Genomic DNA, 20,841 nt, shown 5'->3' on the forward strand with positions numbered 1-20,841 from the left:
TCATTAATGGAGGACAGAAAAATATAAAACCAAATGCACTAAACTGTGTCTTTTCACTGCAAAATTTCACAAATTTGATGAAAGCTGATTATTAGTTCATGTTTTAAACATCCTATTTTTTTCTTAACTGTCCTGCTCTGGGTGAGTGTGAGGAGTTTGGTGTGGTCTCCCTGTGTCAGGGTTTCTTCCGGGTGCTTCGTTTTTCTCCCACTGTCCAAAAACACATGCTGATAGGTGAAAGGACAGGTGTCCCTTTTACTGCAACATATTATTCATTCATTCATTGTCTTTATGTGTTTATCCAGTTCAGGGTCACCATGGGTTGGAATCACTAGGCACAAGGCAGAAACACAACCTGGAGGAGGCGCCAGTCCTTCACAGGGCATCACACACACTCGCAGGCTCCACCATGACCCTGAACTGGATAAGAGGTTACAGGTAATGGGTGGATGGATGGCAGATGGACATTTTGACAAATCAAGTGTCTATATATGTGAGTGTGCGTTCCTCACAGGGTGTGTTCCTGCCTTGCACCAAGTGAAATGCAGTAAAGTTTGCCCTTTTTCCTCTTACTACAGGAAGTAGAACCTGAAGAAAGCTTTTTGTTGATTATTAGTTCATGTTTTAAACATTAAAAATGTAATGATTTCTTTACTGTAGGTCCTCAACTTCATAAGCTAAATGTATTTTAAGATTGCCTTATTGGTGTTATAAAATACAGCAAGCTATATTTGAATAAAATGTAACATTTAGTTTTATTCATATTTAAAATATAAAACATTTAATAGCTGATTTACATTCTTATTATAAGACACAATATTGTAACACTAAATGCATAAAAGTGCATCCTGTTACTGCAACATACTACAGTAAGCAGCATAGCCAAACAAAACTAATCATTATTCTAACTAACAGTAAGACAAATTTCAACAAACTCGAACATTCCTTTTTTAATCAACACTTTAAGTATCAAAAGTATTGTTTTTTCTTTACCATAAAATAAAAAATGTACATTAAAAAGCAAGCTGAATTTGAATAAAGCTTCGCATTCAAGCATTATTCCCACCTTCCAGAGAAACCCAGTGGGTCAGTCACACTTGAGTGAAATTCCATTCTTAATCCATGGGGTTTAATATGATGTTTGCAGCTATAATGGCTCCAACTCTTCTGGGAAGACTTTCCACAAGGTCTAGGAGTGTGTTTACAAAATTCTTTGACCATTTTTCCAAAAGTGAATTTGTGAAATCCGACAATGATGTTGGATAAGAAGGGCTGGCTCGCTGCCAGTCTCTGTTCTAATTCATTCAAATTCTATCAAGTTGAGGCCAGGACTCTGGGCAGGCCAAATAAGTTCTTCCTCACTAAACTCACTCATCTATATCTTTATCGACCTTGCTTTGTGCACTGGTACACAGTCATTTTGGAACAGGAAAGGGCCATTAACAAATTGTTCCAACAAAATTGGGATCAATAAATTGTCCAAAATCTCTTGACATACTGAGGAATTAAAGCGAATATCTACAACTGTGGGCAATCACAGTTCTTTCTGGTTGTTTACATTCCGAAACTAAGCATCTTTTAATTTGAAATGTGTGTTTGAGGTGGGAGAAAAAGAAGATTTGTTTGTACATATGTCGAGTTTAACTTGTCTATGTAAGTTTTTGTTCACTGTTTGAATCACCACAAACTTATTTATAACTCAAAACTCAATTTAGTGCTGTCTCCCCATTTGGAGTCATTTTCACCTTTAGTCATTCAAAAGAGCAAAAATTAGACTATATTACCCACCTATGGAGCATTCATGAGCAATATTCTTATTTTGGTTGATGTTTTTCAATGTTTGGAGCTCTCACTCTTGTCTAAAATACAGTGTCACGTCCTTGTCCTGTCATGTCTGTTTTCCCCACGATGTGGCTCTGTTATTGTACATGTCTCTGCCCTAGTCCCACCTTTGTTCCTTCTCCTCATCCGCAAAGAGACGCCACCCAATGTTCTCTGCGGCCCCCCGCGAACCGTTCTGGCCCAAAGACGCCACCGTGGGTCTTGTGACCGGCCAAGGACACGCTCCAGGGCGTCAGACGTGAGAACAAACCAAAGCAAAGGGTCCGTGGGGCACCGGTGGGCCCCACGTCCCCTCGGCTCTGCCGTTGCCCTCTTAAGAGAAGGAGCAACTCTGGACTAAGTAGCCATGTTGTGGGCTCTCAATGGCCAAGACAGACTCCAATAGAACGGGGGCTTTTTGAATTTGTAAACACTCCAATGTGCTTTTTAGTGCATGTATAAACATTGTATGTTTTCAGTAGTATTAGTGTGAGCTTTGTCAATGGTAAAATACTATACATTTATTGAGTGACACGAGAAACGTTAATACATTTTAACTAGTTTATTTACAAGCTTATAAAAGTACTTTGTTTTCCAAGTTTGTGAAAACGTTCACAACAATTGCATACAAATAAAAACGGCTCATTTATTTACAAAAGGTCACATCCTATATATAAGTACAGTATTGATAAGTATATATGTAGGTTAAGTAGCAAGTCTGAATTATATAGTGGATTGTGGATAAAATTGTATGTATACAGATGTACGTAAATGTACTGCTGTTGTAAATACCAGCGTCCATGTGAAAAAAAGTCAGTGGTCCCCCTGCTACTCTCGCTCAGCCAGCCACTCCTCGAATGTCTTTCCTTCCGCAGTGACACAGAATGACCTGTTGCCTATCCTGCTATGTCCGAACTCCCTAGTGTTTGGTTGCCCACAGCTGGAGCATTTGTAGTGGGTTTGCTGGTGGAACTTGGCGGGAAGCGTGGAACCGCTTGCCCCGACAGGTCCGGAGGAGTGGGGAAAGCAAAGGTCCTAGGGTACTCCTCTGGCACCTTCTCACTAGGCTGTGGCAATGGAACGGCAGCTGTGAGGCTTTGCTTGGGCAGAGGAATCTCCATCGCCAACACCGTCTGCTCCTATTTCTTCTGGATGCTGTTGTGCCCTTAAAAAAAAATAAAAAATAAAAAAAAGAGAGAGAACAGTGTTATTCAGTGCTTGCTGGAAGAGAGCATTCCAAGCATTGATGTTAATAAACAAAGTTGGCTTAAAAGTCTTACCACACAGAGGGTGCGCTGGTTGATCTCATACAGCTGAAGCTACGTCGCCTGCACGAGACCTGGGCTGTTCAGGACCAGCCTCCTGATCCTGCCGTAGTCCTGCAGGATCGCAGCCCAGCAGCTCACCCTCGCTCCAACAATCCCTTCGGCCATGAGGGTGAACGGCACACAGCTCCAAGCAGATGGCCTCCACAAGGCGGCTTGCATCTGGCCACTGCGCAGGTCCCGTGCCTTCACCCAACAAACAGCTTTTGGGAGAAACAGAATAATACAGAACACGTTATTAAACATAATGTGCCAACACAGATCACGCAGCATTAAATTCCTTGTCCGGAAGTATGATTAACCTACCACTTTAAGCTCTCAACCCCGCTGGAGACCGTGGTCTTTGCATGGCTGACCTTAAAGCGTCCCTGAAGAAGCCGCTCCCTGTGCCTCGGCTGGTAAGAGACACGTTGCTTGTCGACATCCGGCAGACGGTTCCAGAGAGTGACCTGCTTCTCAGACAGACAGGCTTTGTCGCGCAAGTCCACCGGGTACCTGGCCGGCCTCACCACACTTTCGTAGCCTGGCGCTCCATCCGGCCCTCTGAAAACCTGACAAGACAAAGACGTTCAGGTAAATTGTGCTCCCGTTTCCATGCATGGTTAAATGCTCACATAGTGTAAAAATCAAAGCACTTACTTCTTCTGCTCCCGGTGCTTGAGAGGGGAGGACCGGGTCTGCGGAAGCGTCTTTGGACTTTGCGGGAGGAGATGCCGCAGTCTCTGCCTCAGCCACCTTTGGGATGGGATCATCCAATGACAGAGGGTCAACGGTGGGGTCATTGTATAGCTGTGATGTGTTAAAGGCAGCTGATAATAATGAATGACTCCCTCTGAATGGGTCCATAACAACAGAAAGACAAGACAACATAAATTCATGCATTTAAGAGGCACACTGCAGAAAGAAAAAAAGGGAGCATTTCATTGTATTAAACTAATATTAATTTGGTAAACAGATCCACAAAACACATGATTACACACAGAGAAGAGGTTTAAAGAAGCTGGCATTAGTGGAAATGGTCTCTTTCATACAAGTTAGAGTTATGTACACCTAATACATACAATATTTTAAAACTATACATCTAATATATATAACTGACCATTTTAATACTAAACAACTGATGTTTTTTTTTGCCTGATGCTTGTAATAGAATATTTTAATCACTAAAAAACAACATCTAATGGGTTTTGTACACCTAATACTTATAATTGCTTATTTTATCACTAAACAACAACAAAAACAACTCAGATGTTTTGCCTACGTTATACTGATTAATAGTGTAACGTCTGGGATTCCAAGAAATATAATTTATTCACGTAAACACAATTGTAAACCTTTGTTAAACACGTTTAACAAACCTACAACGAAAACTAACGTTACCAGAACACATTCCCTACAACTAACACTTACAGTTTTACTACATTTTACAAAATCGGTGTAATTTAATTGAGAAAAAGCAGATTATGAAAATAAAAGAGTGTTTACACAAGCCGTTTACTGAACGCTGCGCTGTATACAACGACACGCGCACCAACAAGGCAGCTACCTTAATCTTAAAAAAAAGTTTTACTAAAGTCTAAGCAATGAATGAGAAGCAGCACTTACCATTTAATCGTTGTCTGTTCGCTGTAGAACTGAGAAAGAGAGAACGAAGCGACTCGTTTCAGAGGAGCCATTGTAAGGCCCGGCCCCAGAAACACTCACAGCCGTCGGCCAATCAGGCGTTAGCACATCCCACAGTTTCAATGTGTGGCCATTGCCAGACAGCCATCGGCGTTAGCACATCCCACTGTTTCAATGACGCACTTTGTTTGCGTCTCCTGGCCAATCATTGCAGCTGGAATTAAAACAATTCAAACAGGCCAAGTTGAAACATGCCAATGAGAAGCACTAGAGAGGCGGGAATTGTGAAACACTTAAGCGCGAAGATCGCTCGGTCAGAGAAAAAACCATACGCTCCCATCTAGACGTCATCTCTTTCAGGGAAGACCATGCATTTTTCAACACGATAATGCCAGACCACATTCTGCAGCAATCACAACATCATGGCTATGTAGGAGAAGGATCTGGAAATGGCCAGCCTGCAGTCCATATCTTTCACCTATAGAGAACATTTGGCGCATCATACAGAGGAAGGTGCAACAAAGGCCCAAGACGATTGAACAGTTAAAGGCCTGTATTAGACATGAATGGGAGAGCATTCCTATTTCTAAACTTGAGAAACTGGTCTCCTTTGTCCCCAGACATCTGTTGAGTGTTGTAAGAAAGGGGATGCCACACAGTGGTAAAAAATGGCCTTGTCCCAACTTTTTTGGGATTTGTTGACGCCATGAAATTTTGAAACAACATATTTTCCCTTAAAATGATACATTCTCTCAGTTTAAACTTTTGATCTGTGATTTATGTTCAATTCTGAATAAAATATTAGATGTTGGCACCTCCACATCATTGCATTCAGTATTTATTCACAATTTGTTTAGTGTCCCAACTTTTTTGGAACCTGGTTTGTAAATTAAGATATCTCTAATTATATGTTTGCCCCCTCCAGGGTGTATTCCCTATAATCCTTGAGCCCAATGATTCCAGCTAGGCTCTTGACCCACCATGACCCTGAACTTGATAAGCGGTTACTGAATGCGGTTAATGAATGAATGAATAATTATATTTTTTCTAGGTGAAATAACAATTTGATATAACTTTAAATTACATTTTGACAAGTGTAAATTACATCAAAATTACCAATGAGTTCAATTACAAGATGTATGAATTTAATTACTCACTTAAACTTTTATTTCAGGGCAGCATGGTGGCACAGCAGGTAGTGTCGCAGTCACACAGCTCCAGGGGCCTGGAGGTTGTGGGTTAGATTCCCGCTCCGGGTGACTGTGAGGAGTTGGTGTGTTGTCCGCGTGGCTTTACTCCGGGTTCTCCGGTTTCCTCCCACAGTCCAAAAACACACACTGGTAGGTGGATTGGCAACTCAAAAGTGTCCGTAGTGAGTGTTTGAGTGAATGTGTGTGTGTCTGTGTTGCCCTGTGAAGGCACATCCAGGGTGTATTCCCGCCTTGCGCCCAATGATTCCAGGTAGGCTCTGGACCTACCGCGACCCTGAACTGGATAAGCGGTTACAGATAATGAATGAAACTTTCATTTCAGATATCTAAAATTAAATTATGACTAGTTAAAAAAATAAGTTATCTTGCCTTTTGTTCTGACTGGTCATAATTCCCCTGAAGCACTAACATTTATTATTCTTCACCAAATAAATTAGGGTATGAATCGCTGATTTAGGGCGGAGAACAATCACACCAGCAGTGACGAGCGAATTGAATACTGATGTGATGCCCTCAATAGTGACGCGCTTGAGAGGCTTTTTCTGTTGATAGTTCCTTTTAGGATTAACTACTACAGTTTGGGCGCATATCATCCCCAACTCTGGTTTGTGTGTGTTCATGTCAATTGAGAAAAAAGAAACCACAGCTGTGTATTAGATGCGGAACAGAATTTTTCACCCTTTTTTTTCACACCTTCTCCATGATCCCACCAATCATTCAAGAAGGTGCACTTGCACTGCCATGGACCCAGATCTCTCCACCCATCCTCAAGATGTTTAGACAGGGATATATGAGGCTCAGAATGCAAAAAAATACTTCTCTTTTGAACAAACAGTTTAAACAATTGCTTTTGTGAGGGTGAGAGGATGATCTGAGCCACGGAGTGACAATTTTTCCCACTACAGAATAAACAAGCTTTAGCTTTTCACTTAAAACCCATTCAGTTCCTTTATCAAAAAATATTCATCAGGCCCTTCATGCATGTGCACAGTGCAATGAAGGTCCTCTCCTGACATGACATCGATCCAGTCTGTAAGGAGGTCAGTGGATTGCAGAAATTTAGACTTAACAGTGGACAGTACATCTGCTGATAAAACCAAGCTTTCCCAGCTTCCACTCATATGTATAACAGCAAACCACATGCCTGTTTCACCATGACATACACCACTGTATCCTCCACACAGACCTCGATGCCCACATAGACTCAGTATATATTAAATACTCAATTTACACATTAAATCCCTAAATCCCTACCCAGGAGATTAATTGGGTGAAACTTAAAAAACAAAAACATTTTTTTTCTCTCTGTCTACATGGAACATCCCAAAGACTCTGTTACTACATCTGTAACTTTGGCCATACACCCCTTATGCTGAGGTCTAATTGAAAAACATGAAGCTCAAAAGTGGTTGCTCATAAATCTACTAAAAGCTAAATTCTATCCTTGCTACTCTTTATTCTAAGCATGACATAAGACACAGTAGAAGAATCAGAAACATAAGAATCATCCATCCATCCATCCATTATCCACCGCTTATCCGGGTCCGGGTCGCGGGGGAAGCAGTCGGGGGAAAGAAACCCAGACCTCCCTCTCCCCAGCCACCGACGCCAGCTCCTCCGGGGGTATACCGAGGCGTTCCCAGGCCAGTCGAGACATATAGTCTCTCCAGCGTGTTCTTGGTCTGCCCCGGGGCCTCCTCCCCGTTGGACATGCCCGGAACACCTCTCCAGGAAGGCGTCCAGGAGGCATCCGAACCAGATGCCCGAACCATCTCAACTGGCTCCTCTCGACGTGGAGGAGCAGCGGCTCCACTCCGAGTCTCTCCCGGATGTCCGAGCTCCTAACCCTGTCTCTAAGGGAGAGTCCAGACATCCTGCGGAGAAAACTCATTTCAGCCGCTTGTACCCGCGATCTCGTTCTTTCGGTCACTACCCAAAGCTCGTGACCATAGGTGAGGGTTGGGACGTAGATTGACCGGTAAATCGAGAGCTTTGCTTTTCTGCTCAGCTCTTTCTTCACCACAACGGACCGGTACAGAGCCCGCATTACTGCTGACGCTGCACCGATCCGCCTGTCAATCTCACGCTCCATCTTTCCCTCACTCGTGAACAAGACCCCGAGGTATTTAAACTCCTCCACTTGAGGCAAGATCTCACTTCCAACCTGGAGAGAGCACTCCACCCTTTTCCGACTGAGTACCATGGACTCGGACTTGGAGGTACTGATCCTCATCCCTACCGCTTCACACTCGGCTGCAAACTGGTCCAGCAAGAGCTGGAGGTCCCGGCTCGATGAAGCCAACAAGACCACATCATCTGCAAAAAGCAGACATGGGATCCTGAGACCACCAAACCGGACACCCTCCGCCACTTGGCTACGCCGAGAAATTCTGTCCATAAAAATTGTGAACAGAACCGGTGACAACGGGCAGCCCTGACGGAGTCCAACTCCGACTGGAAACCAGTCGGACTTACTGCCAGCCATACGAACCAGACTCCTGCTCTGTTTGTACAGGGACTGGATAGCTTGTAACAAAGAGCCCAGTACCCCATACTCCCTGAGCACCCCCCACAGAATACCCCGAGGGACACGGTCGAATGCCTTCTCCAGATCCACAAAACACATGTAGACTGGTTGAGCAAACTCCCATGCACCCTCCAGGATCCTAGCGAGGGTAAAGAGCTGGTCCTGTGTTCCACGACCGGGGCGGAATCCGCATTGTTCCTCCTGGATCCGAGGTTCAACTATCGGTCGGACTCTCTTCTCCAGTACCCCCGCATAGACCTTACCGGGGAGGCTGAGGAGTGTGATCCCCCTATAGTTGGAACACACCCTCCGATCCCCCTTTTTAAAAAGGGGAACCACCACCCCAGTCTGCCAGTCCAGAGGCACTGCCCCCGATGTCCACGCGATGTTGCAAAGACGTGTCAACCAGGACAGCCCCACAACATCCAGAGCCTTGAGGAACCCGGGGTGAACCTCATCCACCCCCGGGGCCCTACCGCCAAGGAGTTTCCCTACCACCTTGGCCACTTCAGCCCCAGTGATAGACGAGCCCCCCCCGGGGTCCCCAAGCTCTGCTTCCTCTGCGGAAGACGTGCCGGTGGGATTGAGAAGATCCTCGAAGTATTCCTTCCACCGTCTGGTGACGTCCCCAGTCGAGGTCAACAGTTCCCCACCCCCACCATATACAGTGTTGGTGGAAAACTGCTTTCCCCTCCTGAGTCGCCTGACGGTTTGCCAGAAACTTCTCGGAGCCGACCGAAAGTCGTTTTCCATGTTCTCACCGAACTCCTCCCACACCCGAGTTTTTGCCTCAGCGACCGCCGAGGCTGCAAGCCGCTTGGCTCCTCGGTATCTGTCGGCTGCCTCCGGAGTCCCCTGAGCCAACCAGGCTCGATAGGACTCTTTCTTCAGCTTGACAGCCCCCCTCACCCGGGGTGTCCACCACCGAGTGTGGGGATTGCCACCCCGACAGGCACCGACAACCTTGCAGCCACAGCTCCGTTCAGCCGCCTCAACAATGGAGGTCCGGAACATGGCCCACTCAGACTCAATGTTACCAGCCTCCCCCGGGATGCAGTCGAAGCTCTGCCGGATGTGGGAGTTGAAGATCTTTCTGACAGGTTCCTCTGCCAAACGTTCCCAGCAAACCCTCAACACACGTTTGGGCCTGCCAGGTCTGTCCGGCATCCTCCCCCGCCATCTGATCCAACACACCACAAGGTAGTGATCAGTTGACAGCTCAGCGCCTCTCTTCACCCGAGTGTCCAGAACATATGGCCGCAGGTCAGATGATACGACTATAAAATCGATCATCGAAATGCGGCCTAGGGTGTCCTGATGCCAGGTGTACTTGTGGACACCCTTATGTTCGAACATGGTGTTCGTAATGGACAAACTGTGACGAGCACAGAAATCCAATAACTGAACACCACTCGGGTTCAGATCAGCGGGGCCGTTCCTCCCAATCACGCCCCTCCAGGTCTCACTGTCATTACCCACGTGAGCATTGAAGTCCCCCAGCAGAACAATGGAGTCCCCAGAATGAGTGTTCTCCAGCACTCCCTCTAGGGTCCCCAAGAAGGCATGGTACTCTGAACTGCTGTTCGGTGCATAAGCACAAACAACAGTCAGAGCCCTTTCCCCAACCCGAAGGCGCAGGGAAATTACCCTCTCGTCCACTGGGGTAAACCCCAACGTACAGGCGCTAAGCCGGGGGGCTATGAGTAAGCCCACACCTGCCTTACGCCTCTCACCCTGGGCAACTCCAGAGTGAAAGAGCATCCAGCCCCTCTCGAGGAGATTGGTTCCAGAGCCCATACTGTGTGTCGAGGTGAGCCCAACTATATCTAGTCGGTACCTCTCAACCTCGCGCACCAGCTCAGGCTCTTTTCCCACCAGAGAGGTTACGTTCCATGTTCCAAAAGCCAGTTTCAGTAACCGAGGATCAGAACGCCAGGGCCCCCGACCCCGACCACCACCCGATCCACAATGCACCAGACCCGGATTACTACCTCTCCCACAGGTGGTGGGCCCATGGGAGAGTGGACCCATGTATCCCCTTCGGGCTAAGCCCGGCCGGACTCCATAGGTGAAAGTCCGGCCACCAGGCGCTCGCCAAGGAGCCCCTCCCCCAGGCCTGGCTCCAGGGTGAGGCCCCGGTAACCCTGCTCCGGGCAAGGGAGGCTGTGTCCTCGTTGTCTTTTTCATCTGTGTCTTTATGGATCACTCTTTGTCTGGCCCATCACCTAGGACCAATTTGCCTTGGGAGACCCTACCAGGGGCTATTGCCCCCGACAACATAGCTCCTAGGCTCACGCAGGCACGCAAACCCCTCCACCACGTTAAGGTGGTGATCCAAGGAGGAGCATAAGAATCAGTTTGTGTTAATAATAACAATTGTTCACTTATCTATTGTGGTGTTCATCCAGGCACTCCATCCCCGTTCAGCTCCTCCACCCCCAAGGCCTCCTCTCAGTCAGAAGGCTCCATTGCTTGGGAGGCTTATCTCTGGTCTTCGTGTCTGTTGGGACAGTCTCTTATGAAGTGATCAGGGCTTCCACAGATGAAACACTGTGCGCTTCTGCCAGCGCTGCCATGGCCTCTTCCAAATCCTCGACCCCTGCCTCGACCTCTGCACCATCCCTCACCTCTTTGATTGTGGTCTGTTGCCTGCTTCCACAATGCCAGCTGTGCATCAACCAGTTTGCGCTCCTCCTTTTCTCACCGTTTTTCTCTCTTGGCGTTCAGGAGTTTTTCTGCATGTGCTGCAAACTTTTCCACCTCTTTCAGTCGGCCCACGTCCACATCTAAACAGTTGGTTTCAACACAGGCGTAACCTGCACACAAAGTGGTATTTCAGCTGGCTTTCCCAGGCTGTTATATCCGCACTCTCCCAGTCCTCCGTTGGTGGTCCACCACCTCCATGTTTCCTTGTCACCTCCAGAAGGCAGGAAAGGAAGGACCGCACTGATTCGTCTGGCTGTTGTTGGCACTCTGCAATTCTTCGTGGGTCGTGTTGGAGCGGATACTTCCCTTTGATGTGTCCGCACAATGCATCAAATTTGGCGAGCTACACCTGACCTAACTCTTTCCTGTTGGGTTGAACGTCCAGTCCCGTCATGAGATACCCTTGCACTCTCGTCCAGTCAACTCCCATAAGGACGGCCAGCACTCTTCCCAGCTCGTGCAGGCTCTGACGGAAAGTCTCACAGAACTGTTTTAAGCATTTGAAGAATTCCTCTCCTCCATCAGTGACCTCAGGGAGAGAAGCGGCCACCTCTTTAATCTCAGCAAAAGTCCATGGTCTGAACACCTGTCCAATGGTTTCACCCATCGGAACTTCAAGCATCGGCATGCTAAACTGGTTCATGGCCTCGACTAGGCCGGGAATCTCGTCTCCTTTGTCGTTGTCCCTTTTTTCTGGCTTTGGGCTTTACGCTCAGCTTTGTGATTCTCTCAAGTGTGTCTGGAGAAGGAGGGCCTGGGAACAGTGGCTCTGTTTCCTCATCAGTCTCGTCCTCCTTCGCCCTGCCTGGATGGGAGGGTCCCTTGGCGGAGTCTGCAGCTGTTGTTGAGAGGTCGGTTGTGTCATGGCGGGTGGAGGGAGTGCAGGTGAATGCGGAGGAGGAGAAGGTGCTGAGGCATGCGCTGGGCGATGTGGATTCACGTCCAGGTCCCAGTTGATTTTCGGATATAGGTCGTACTCAGGAGGGGGTGGAAGGGCCAGAACAAGCACAGGTGTACATGGAAGAACAGCACAAACATTTGCACAATTGTTAGATATTGGTGAATCAGCACAAACATTTGGTTTAACATCCTCATTAACTTCTCTCTTCCTTGCATTTCTGTTCTTTTCCTGAATTCTTTTATCTGCTTCTCCCTTCCACATTTGTAGCGCCTGCCGGTCCACTACAAACGGCTCTGGAAGTTTTTTACAACACCCACACCCACTAAGCTGAATATTCTGTCTGAGTAATTCAGTCTCCTGTTCTTTATGTGTTAATTCGTCTGTCAACCGTTCCAGCTGGTTTGGACTGAAACTTCCTCCCTCAGGAAACCCCAGTTTAACCCATTCTCCCATCTGCCTCACACTATTTGGGCCATACTCCTTCAGCATGTATCTGTATTGTGATGCAGCCTTATTAATTTTATCTTTTTCCTGAGCCTGGTTCTGTGCTGTTTTGCTGTAACAACACCCCATAATTGTATTTTAAAATAAATCTCAAGTTAATTGAATTAATTAATCAAAATTGAAAAAAAAAATCCTTATATGTATATATATAAAAAAATTTATTATACCAACCCCAGGTTGATAAAACTCTTTTTTTTTCTTTTTCTCTCATAGAAACTGCTCTTGTTTCTCCCATAGAAACAAACCTGATGTCACCTGTATGTTCCTCTCTAGCGGACTCTTTCTAAAGGCACCTTACTCAATAGAATGTCCTGCCCTAGGGGCTCGTCAGCTCTGGAAACATAAAATCATCAACACCTTACCGCGGTTCAATCGGTGTTCCCTCCTGGTGTCCCGTGCCAAGTTCAATATCAGCGGTGCCGGTGGACCCGAAACGGAGCCACCTCCCCTCTCTGGAGGATTCTGGTGGATGGCTGGATTGGCTCTTTCAATCCGCCTTTTTTCCCCACTCGGAAGACACCAGACACACGAGATATGCCAGACAACGAGCCCCCAAATTTTTATGGCAAATTTAAAATTAATCTATTTTTCTAGGCGTATTACCAGGAAAGAAAATCGAATCAGCCTAGTCTGTTTAAATCTTATGTGGTACATGGAAGAATTCATTTTGCCATTTGATATGGCACTGAGCCAAATGATTTGTAGATACCTATCTTCTTTCTTTGCTGTCTGAATCTGATGTCAGATTACACTGCTGTGATCCAAACAATGTGCATTATAAAGTACATTTGAAGGTAAATACTTTTGTACTTTTACTTAAGTGGAGATCTAATATGAGGGCTTATACTTTTACTGGAGTAATATTTTACCTTGAGTATCTTTACTTTAACTCAAGTACATGCTTTGTGTACTTTGTCCACCACTTAAAGGGGGAGAATAACATGTAATCTGTCACGCCAGGCATTTCCCATAGTGAGATATGGAAATAGTTCTGATAGGACTTGAGTATATTGATTTTCTGACATGCTGTCATCTCCTTCCGCCCTTGAACTCAGCAATAAATTCTTGCATAAATTAACATGTGATATTAAATATAATAACATTGAATTGTATGGCATCTTTATGGCCTTATTTTTTAAATAATCTGTAATGATAAAATTATCCATAGAACTGTTGCCAATGAACTATTTTTACGCATCAATTTCAAAATTGCCAAATATCATTATAAAAGTATTAAGTATTAAAATTAAACTTATATATATTTAATTGGAATATTGGGTTTAAATAATTTGTATTTGACAAGCATTACCTCTCTATAACTCGTACTGTTAATTACTTTACTGTTTCATTTTTGTCTTTTAGCATGCTTGCTAATGTTATGATTTTGTGATGTAATATAGGTATGAGACTCTGTAGCAATTAAAAAAAAAAATCTTATGGATTATACATATATGAGAGTAGATTATCATATAAGCAAATAAAGTAAAATAAATTTTACAGGCTTTATTTTTGAGTAACAATATACAAAGTGATAATATTTAGAAAATATAGTCAATAGTCATATAGTTTGAAGTACACATTTGTATGAAGTCTTTGCCTTCCCTTTGTGCTACTATTTTATATTAAATACTCTATAGCTTTTTCTTCTTTGTTACTCGGCTCATAACAGCCTTTTTTGTGTTCCTCTCAGGATGTAAGAGGATGATGTAGCACTTTGGGGCAAATATGGCCACCAGCAGTCCAAAACTAGAGGCTAAAATAGCAAAGACCTCTACGGCCACAGCATACTTCCCTGGAGAGCTGATGTACGCAGGTACAAATGTGATCCACACGGCACAGAATATGAGCATGCTGAAGGTGATATATTTAGCTTCATTGAAATTATCAGGAAGGTTCCTTGCCAAAAAGGCCAGCAGGAAACTCACAGCAGCCAGCAGACCAATGTAGCACAGGAGAGTCGCAAACCACAGCACCGAACCCACAGCACACTCGTATACAATTTTGGAACTTATGTAGTGGGTGTTTTTATGGGGAGTTGGAGATGCTGTAGACAGCCAGACAGTACATATAGCCACCTGGAGGGCTGTGAGCACCAGCACTGTCCCTCTCTGTTGGGCCACTCCAAACCACTTCATGGCACTTTGGCCTCCTGGTTGAGATGAATGAAATGCAGCTACCACCACCATGGTCTTGACCAGGATGCTGGACACACTCAGTACAAAACTTATGCCAAACACCACATGCCTCAGCTGGCATGTCCAGAGCTGGGGTTTCCCAATGAACAGAAGTGCACACATGAAGCACAGTTTGAGTGACAGCAGCAGCAGAAAACTTAGTTCTGAGTTGTTGGCCCGAACGACAGGAGTGTGTCTGTGATATGCAAATACTCCCAGAACTCCTGCGCAGAAGGCAGAGCCAAACAGAGAGGCTGTTGTCAAGGAAATACCCAGTGGTTCTTCATATGACAGAAATTCCACCTCTTTAGGAACACAGCGATCCTTTTCTGGGCTTGACCAGAATTCTTCAGGGCATTCAGTGCACTTAATAGAATCTATGACAAAAAGAGAGAAGAAACATTGTTTGTGAGTGCAAATTTAACAATTAATAATATGCTTGTTTTGTATCAAGTACAACAGTTTACCTGTTGCATTGCTGATTTCTCCATCTGCACAGGGCAGACAGTCAAAGCAGCAGATGGGCATGCCACTCATTCTGGCTTTTCTGGTCCCAAGAGGGCAACCTTCACTACACACAGACCTGGGTGCCTAATGAGAAAGGAAAAGTGTTAATTTTTTTTGCACATGTTCTAAACCTTTGCAAACATAAAATGGGCATTAAAAAATAGTAAATATTACATATTGTGTTTGAATAACATTCATATTTGACATATGCTACAGTATATGAGCTACAAACCGGATTCCAAAAAATTTGGGACACTAAACAAATTGTAAATAAAAACTGAATGCAATGATGCGGAGGTGCCAAAATCTAATATTATATTCAGAATAGAACACAAATCACAGATCAAAAGTTTAAACTGAGAGAATGTATCATTTTAAGGGAAAAATATGTTTCAAAATTTCATGGCATCAACAAATCCCAAAAAAGTTGGGACAAGGCCATTTTTTACCACTGTGTGGCATCCCCCTTTCTTCTTACAACACTCAGACGTCTGGGGACAGAGGAGACCAGTTTCTCAAGTTTAGAAATAGGAATGCTCTCCCATTCATGTCTAATACAGGCCTCTAAATGTTCAATCGTCTTGGGCCTTCTTTGTCGCACCTTCCTCTTTTCAGTACCCGGATCCTTCTCCTACATAGCCATGATGTGATTGCTGCAGAATGTGGTCTGGCATTGTCATTTTGAAAAATGCAGGGTCTTCCATGAAAGAGATGACGTCTAGATAGGAGCATATGTTGTTCTAGAACCTGAACATAGTTCTCTGCATTAATGGTGCCTTTTCAGACATGCAAGCTGCCCATGCCACAAGCACTCATGCAACTCCATACCATCAGTGATGCAGGCTTCTGAACGGAGCGTTGATAACACCTTGGGTTATCCTTGTCCTCTCTGGTCCGAATGACATGGCGTCCCAGTGTTTCATAAAGAACTTCAAATCGTGACTCATCTGACCACAGAACAGTCTTCCATTTTGCCACACTCCATTTTAAAAGATCCCTGGCCCCGTGCAAACGTCTGAGCTTGTGGAGCTTGCTTAGAAATGGCTTCCTCTTTGCACTGCAGGGTTTCAGCTGGCAACGGCAGATGGCACGGTGGATTGTGTTCACTGACAATGCTTTCTGGAAGTATTCCTGAGCCCATTCTGTTATTTCCTTGACAGTGGCATTCCTGTTTGAGGTGCAATGACGTTTAAGGGCCCGGAGATCACGAGCATCCAGTAGAGTTTTACGGCCTTGACCCTTATGCACAGCAATTGTTCTAGATACTCTGAAACTTTTGATGATGTCATGCATGGTTGATGATGATAACTTAAAAGTCTTTGCTATTTTACGCTGGGTAACACCATTCTGGTATTGCTGCACTATCTTTCTGTGCAACAATGGTGGGATTGGATCCTCTTACCATCTTGGCTTCAGAGAGACACTGACACTCTGAGAAGCTTTTTTATACCCAATCATGTTGTCAATTGACCTAATTAGTGTTAGTTAGCTATTCCAGCTGTTCGTTATATGCTCATTTTCTTTTTTCCAGCCACTTATTGCTACTTGTCCCAACTTTTTTGGGATTTGTTGAAATTTTGACAACAACATCAACATATTTTTCCTTCAAAATGTTACATTTACTCAGATTAAACTTTTGATCTGTCATCTATGTTCTATTATGAATAAAATATTGACATTTGCCATCTCCACATCATTGCATTCAGTTTTTATTCACAATTTGTTTAGTGTCCCAACTTTTTTGGAATCCGGTTTGTACATCTACATTTAGGAGTATAATTATGATTGATATAGATTTACTTGTTTTGTTTCAAAGTTCCAAAATAGTGCATGCTCATTGAGCGTCAGGACTTGATCTGCAAGCACAGACTCATATACCATGCCAACTGTATGGACCATGATTGACCCGTCTTTTTTTGGCTGCCAGTTCATGACATCATAAATAGCCAAAGCATTGCCATTCTCATCAAAGGATACATGGTCCCCAAATCCAATAGTGAAGTTCACTTTCTGCAAGTAATGGACAACCTACAAAAGGGAGAGGCAGAGAGGACAATAATTACAATTAATGAAACAATTACAAAACAGAATCTATACAATTAAAGTTCAAGTCATTGTCAAATATTGCTTCTTCGTATTAAAAGAAATTGTAGAGGGTCTGAACACTCAAGCCCAAAACACTAGAGCTGTGTGACATGGCCAGTGCTTGTTGCTTCACCATGCCGCCATAAACACACCACCACCACCACATCAGTGTCACTGCAGCTCTAAGAATAATGCTACACCCAAATTGTACCTGCTCTCTGATGGTTCTGACTACCGAAGAACAGGGTGAAAGAGGGCAAATAATGTATTCAGAGCAACAGATGGACTACAGTCTATAACAGTTGAGTTTTATATTTGAGAACTTATGTTCATTTTTTATCATTTCTGTTTCTCATATAATTATTTTCCTTTAAATATATAAGTGGTGATATTATTAAGGAAAGTTTAGAAATCTGCCAGTCTATTTATCATTTTATTGTCTTTTTCACCATATACATTGCACATTATTCCCCAAGATACAATTGTCACAGTGTTTCCTCACCTGCCACGGCTGAAGGGTTTGTATGATTTTGCATCCATGGTCATTAAAAGGCCCCCTTCCCTCTTCACAACTTTTAAAGTCATGTAGAGCATGTGCCAGAGCATAAACAGCTTTATACACATTATAAGAAGCCCTTAGCTGAGACATATCAGTGTATGCTGTGTTTGTGTTGCTGATGTCTTCTTCTCCTGTGCACATTTTCCTTTCCCCTTCTGCTTTGAACTGAGTGCCTTCAGAATCAAATGTACACCCAAACATCTCCTCCCAGAAGTTCCGTACCATGTTGTTTTTGGGATCACTGTCAGGGCGCAGCTGAAGCAGGAACTCCCTGAGTCCCTGGATCTCCCCACGGCGGATGGCAATCCCGAGTGTTCCCCCAAGGTAAGGCAGAAGACGCTGAGTGAGGAAGATGGGTGAAGTAGCCCAGGCCTCACTGGCAATCCACTGTCTTTCAGTCACATTTCTTAGAGCCACTTCATCCATAAGTGGCACTAGGTAGGCCCCAGTGGAGACTGCCACCACCACTCTTGCTGTGGAGGTTTTAATCACGTCGACAATGCGCCTTATGTCTCTGCGATTGTTGTCCCTTGGTAACATTTCGGAGTAGGCCACACAGCCGCTGAGCTGCACCTGTACATCGTAGTGAAATTCATGTGCAGCATTGATCCCATAGTCATCATCACTATAGACCAGGCCCACCCAGGTCCAGCCAAATCGCTTTAGGATCTGAACAATGGCACGCACTTGGAAGGCATCATTTGGGATGGTCCTGAAGAAGGAGGGGTACTTATGCCGATCACTGAGACAGGAGCATGTGGCAAAATAGCTCACCTTGAGGAGAGAAGGAGAAATAAATCAGGAAAGACAGGAAAAAAAAATTTGCATATAAAAAAATATGCAGTCACAATCAGCGACATAGAGAAAATGATTATACAAAAGATGCCATGAAAGGACAGGATTTTTAAGCATACATTTTCGTTTTCACAGGGTTACATTTCCTATGCATGAAAAACAAACAAATGTTTCCCTGAATCTGTACCATGGGCACTCGAAAAAGTCCCAGCACACTAGAGATAGCAATTGAGTGAGTTGATCCTGGGTCCCCAACTATCCCAAGTACTGGGGCATATCCAGAGCAGTCTGAGCTGGAAATGGATTCATCTGTGCCACTGAGCAGGGCTGTGGCTGCCCGGAATGCAACCGCCAGCTTCACACAGTTATCATACAGGTGGTATCCTAGAGTAATGTTGGGCAGTATGTTGGGATTTCTGTTGATCTCTTCAATAGCAAAAGCCATAGTTTGTACCTGCTGGAAACCTGCCATATCAAACCTGAAGCATCACAGAGAAGGAGGTTGTGTATGAGTGAACAAGTAATATTAGACAAGCATGTTGTTGTTTTTTGCAGGAGATGACAATATTCTGTCAATGACTTTTGACATTGCAGAGATTTGGATATGAGATATTGAATAGATAGAGTTCTTAAACAATTCAAATCACAATTAAATGTTTCTAATAATGATTATTATTATATTAGCACTCCTCAGCCTAACCCAGTCAATGACCACTGACTTTTCACAGTAGGGTTGTTCCGGTTCACTGGTGAAGTTAAGCTCTGGGAAAACAGTAAGGAAGTGGACTGCAAACAGACCACCCAGAATCAGGCCTCCATCCTTGTGCATCCCATTCAGCTTGAAGTGCCCCCAGAGCTGACAGGAGTCTGAGGCTGGTGAAGCAATGAACAAAAGGAAGGCTGTGAATAGAAACAGGTATGAAACAAGGAACATGTTTGTCTTCGTCCACTTAAAACCTCTCCCTCTTTCTATTGCCTACACTTCTCTTCCTTGGTTTATGCTAAACATGGGTTGAAGGCTAGTGTTTTATATAGTAGGTGGGGTCATGTGGGCCTCTGTGAAGAAAATGACACTGCTGACTTTTACTTTTTTAATTTCATGTTATTTATTGAAACATTATGTTCAGATTTAGTGGGGGTACATATTTACTAATTTGTGTCTACTGTAGTGCTAATTGGTCATGATTGTAATGTCCAATCCACATTTCCAAATAAAATGTTGGGACATTGTGCCAAATATATATAAAAACAAAATGATTTGCAAATTGTTTAAACCATGATTTAAAAATAATACAAAGACAACATTTTAAAGGATGAATTTAATATTTAATATTATATTAGTATTCTCACTGTGCAGGTGGTGTGCCTGATGAACTCTACAGGCTTCCTCGCAGGTATTTAATCATTTACAGTTAAACTTTAAGGAAACAGATGGTACTCTTGACAGATTTAAATACAAAATAATGGGCTTTAAGCAGGGAATACACCTGGGCATACAGGTTAATGACTATAGTTGGCTTGTGTGCTGTTGTGAGAGTGATCAGTACGTTATGAAAACACAAGTCCATTTTATCCACTGACCAAATGGGAACACTTTGTACTTCTACAGCTTTAGAGAGTGGTCAGTCTCTTGCTTTGAATACTCCCATTTTCCCTATTATTTACCAGTCATGTCAAAAAGGTATGATTTATTTTAGTGGATCATGTTTAGCACTGGGCGGCACGGTGGCACAGCAGGTAGTGTCGCAGTCACACAGCTCCAGGGGCCTGGAGGTTGTGGGTTCGATTCCCGCTCCGGGTGACTGTCTGTGAGGAGTTGGTGTGTTCTCCCCGTGTCCGCGTGGGTTTCCTCCGGGTGCTCCGGTTTCCTCCCACAGTCCAAAAACACACGTTGCAGGTGGATTGGCGACTCGAAAGTGTCCGTAGGTGTGAATGTGTGTGTCTGTGTTGCCCTGTGAAGGACTGGCGTCCCCTCCAGGGTGTATTCCCGCCTTGCGCCCGATGATTCCAGGTAGGCTCTGGACCCCCCGCGACCCTAAATTGGATAAGCGGTTACAGATAATGAATGAATGAATGTTTAGCACTGCAGTGACATTGATGTGG

At 44.4% G+C, this 20,841-nt stretch overlaps 1 protein-coding gene and 1 long non-coding RNA gene across 2 annotated transcripts; both read right to left on the minus strand.

The window, feature by feature from the left end:
• Positions 1-2,464: 2,464 nt before the first annotated feature.
• LOC136709250 (uncharacterized) lies at positions 2,465-3,913 on the minus strand. The gene is made up of 4 exons (XR_010804475.1): positions 3,786-3,913; positions 3,453-3,697; positions 3,102-3,349; positions 2,465-2,986 (listed from the first exon to the last, which is right to left on the minus strand). It is a non-coding gene; the product is annotated as an uncharacterized lncRNA (long non-coding RNA).
• A 10,336-nt stretch (positions 3,914-14,249) lies between these two features.
• On the minus strand, positions 14,250-19,672 carry LOC136709247 (extracellular calcium-sensing receptor-like). The gene is made up of 6 exons (XM_066684355.1): positions 19,458-19,672; positions 18,926-19,217; positions 17,887-18,717; positions 17,100-17,327; positions 15,260-15,383; positions 14,250-15,169 (listed from the first exon to the last, which is right to left on the minus strand). Exons 1-6 carry the CDS (start codon positions 19,670-19,672, stop codon positions 14,250-14,252), a joined length of 2,610 nt encoding a protein of 869 aa, XP_066540452.1.
• Between the last annotated feature and the right edge of the window lie 1,169 nt (positions 19,673-20,841).

The sequence above is a fragment of the Hoplias malabaricus genome, chromosome 11 (genome assembly GCF_029633855.1).
Source record: "Hoplias malabaricus isolate fHopMal1 chromosome 11, fHopMal1.hap1, whole genome shotgun sequence".
Classification (NCBI taxonomy): domain Eukaryota; kingdom Metazoa; phylum Chordata; class Actinopteri; order Characiformes; family Erythrinidae; genus Hoplias; species Hoplias malabaricus.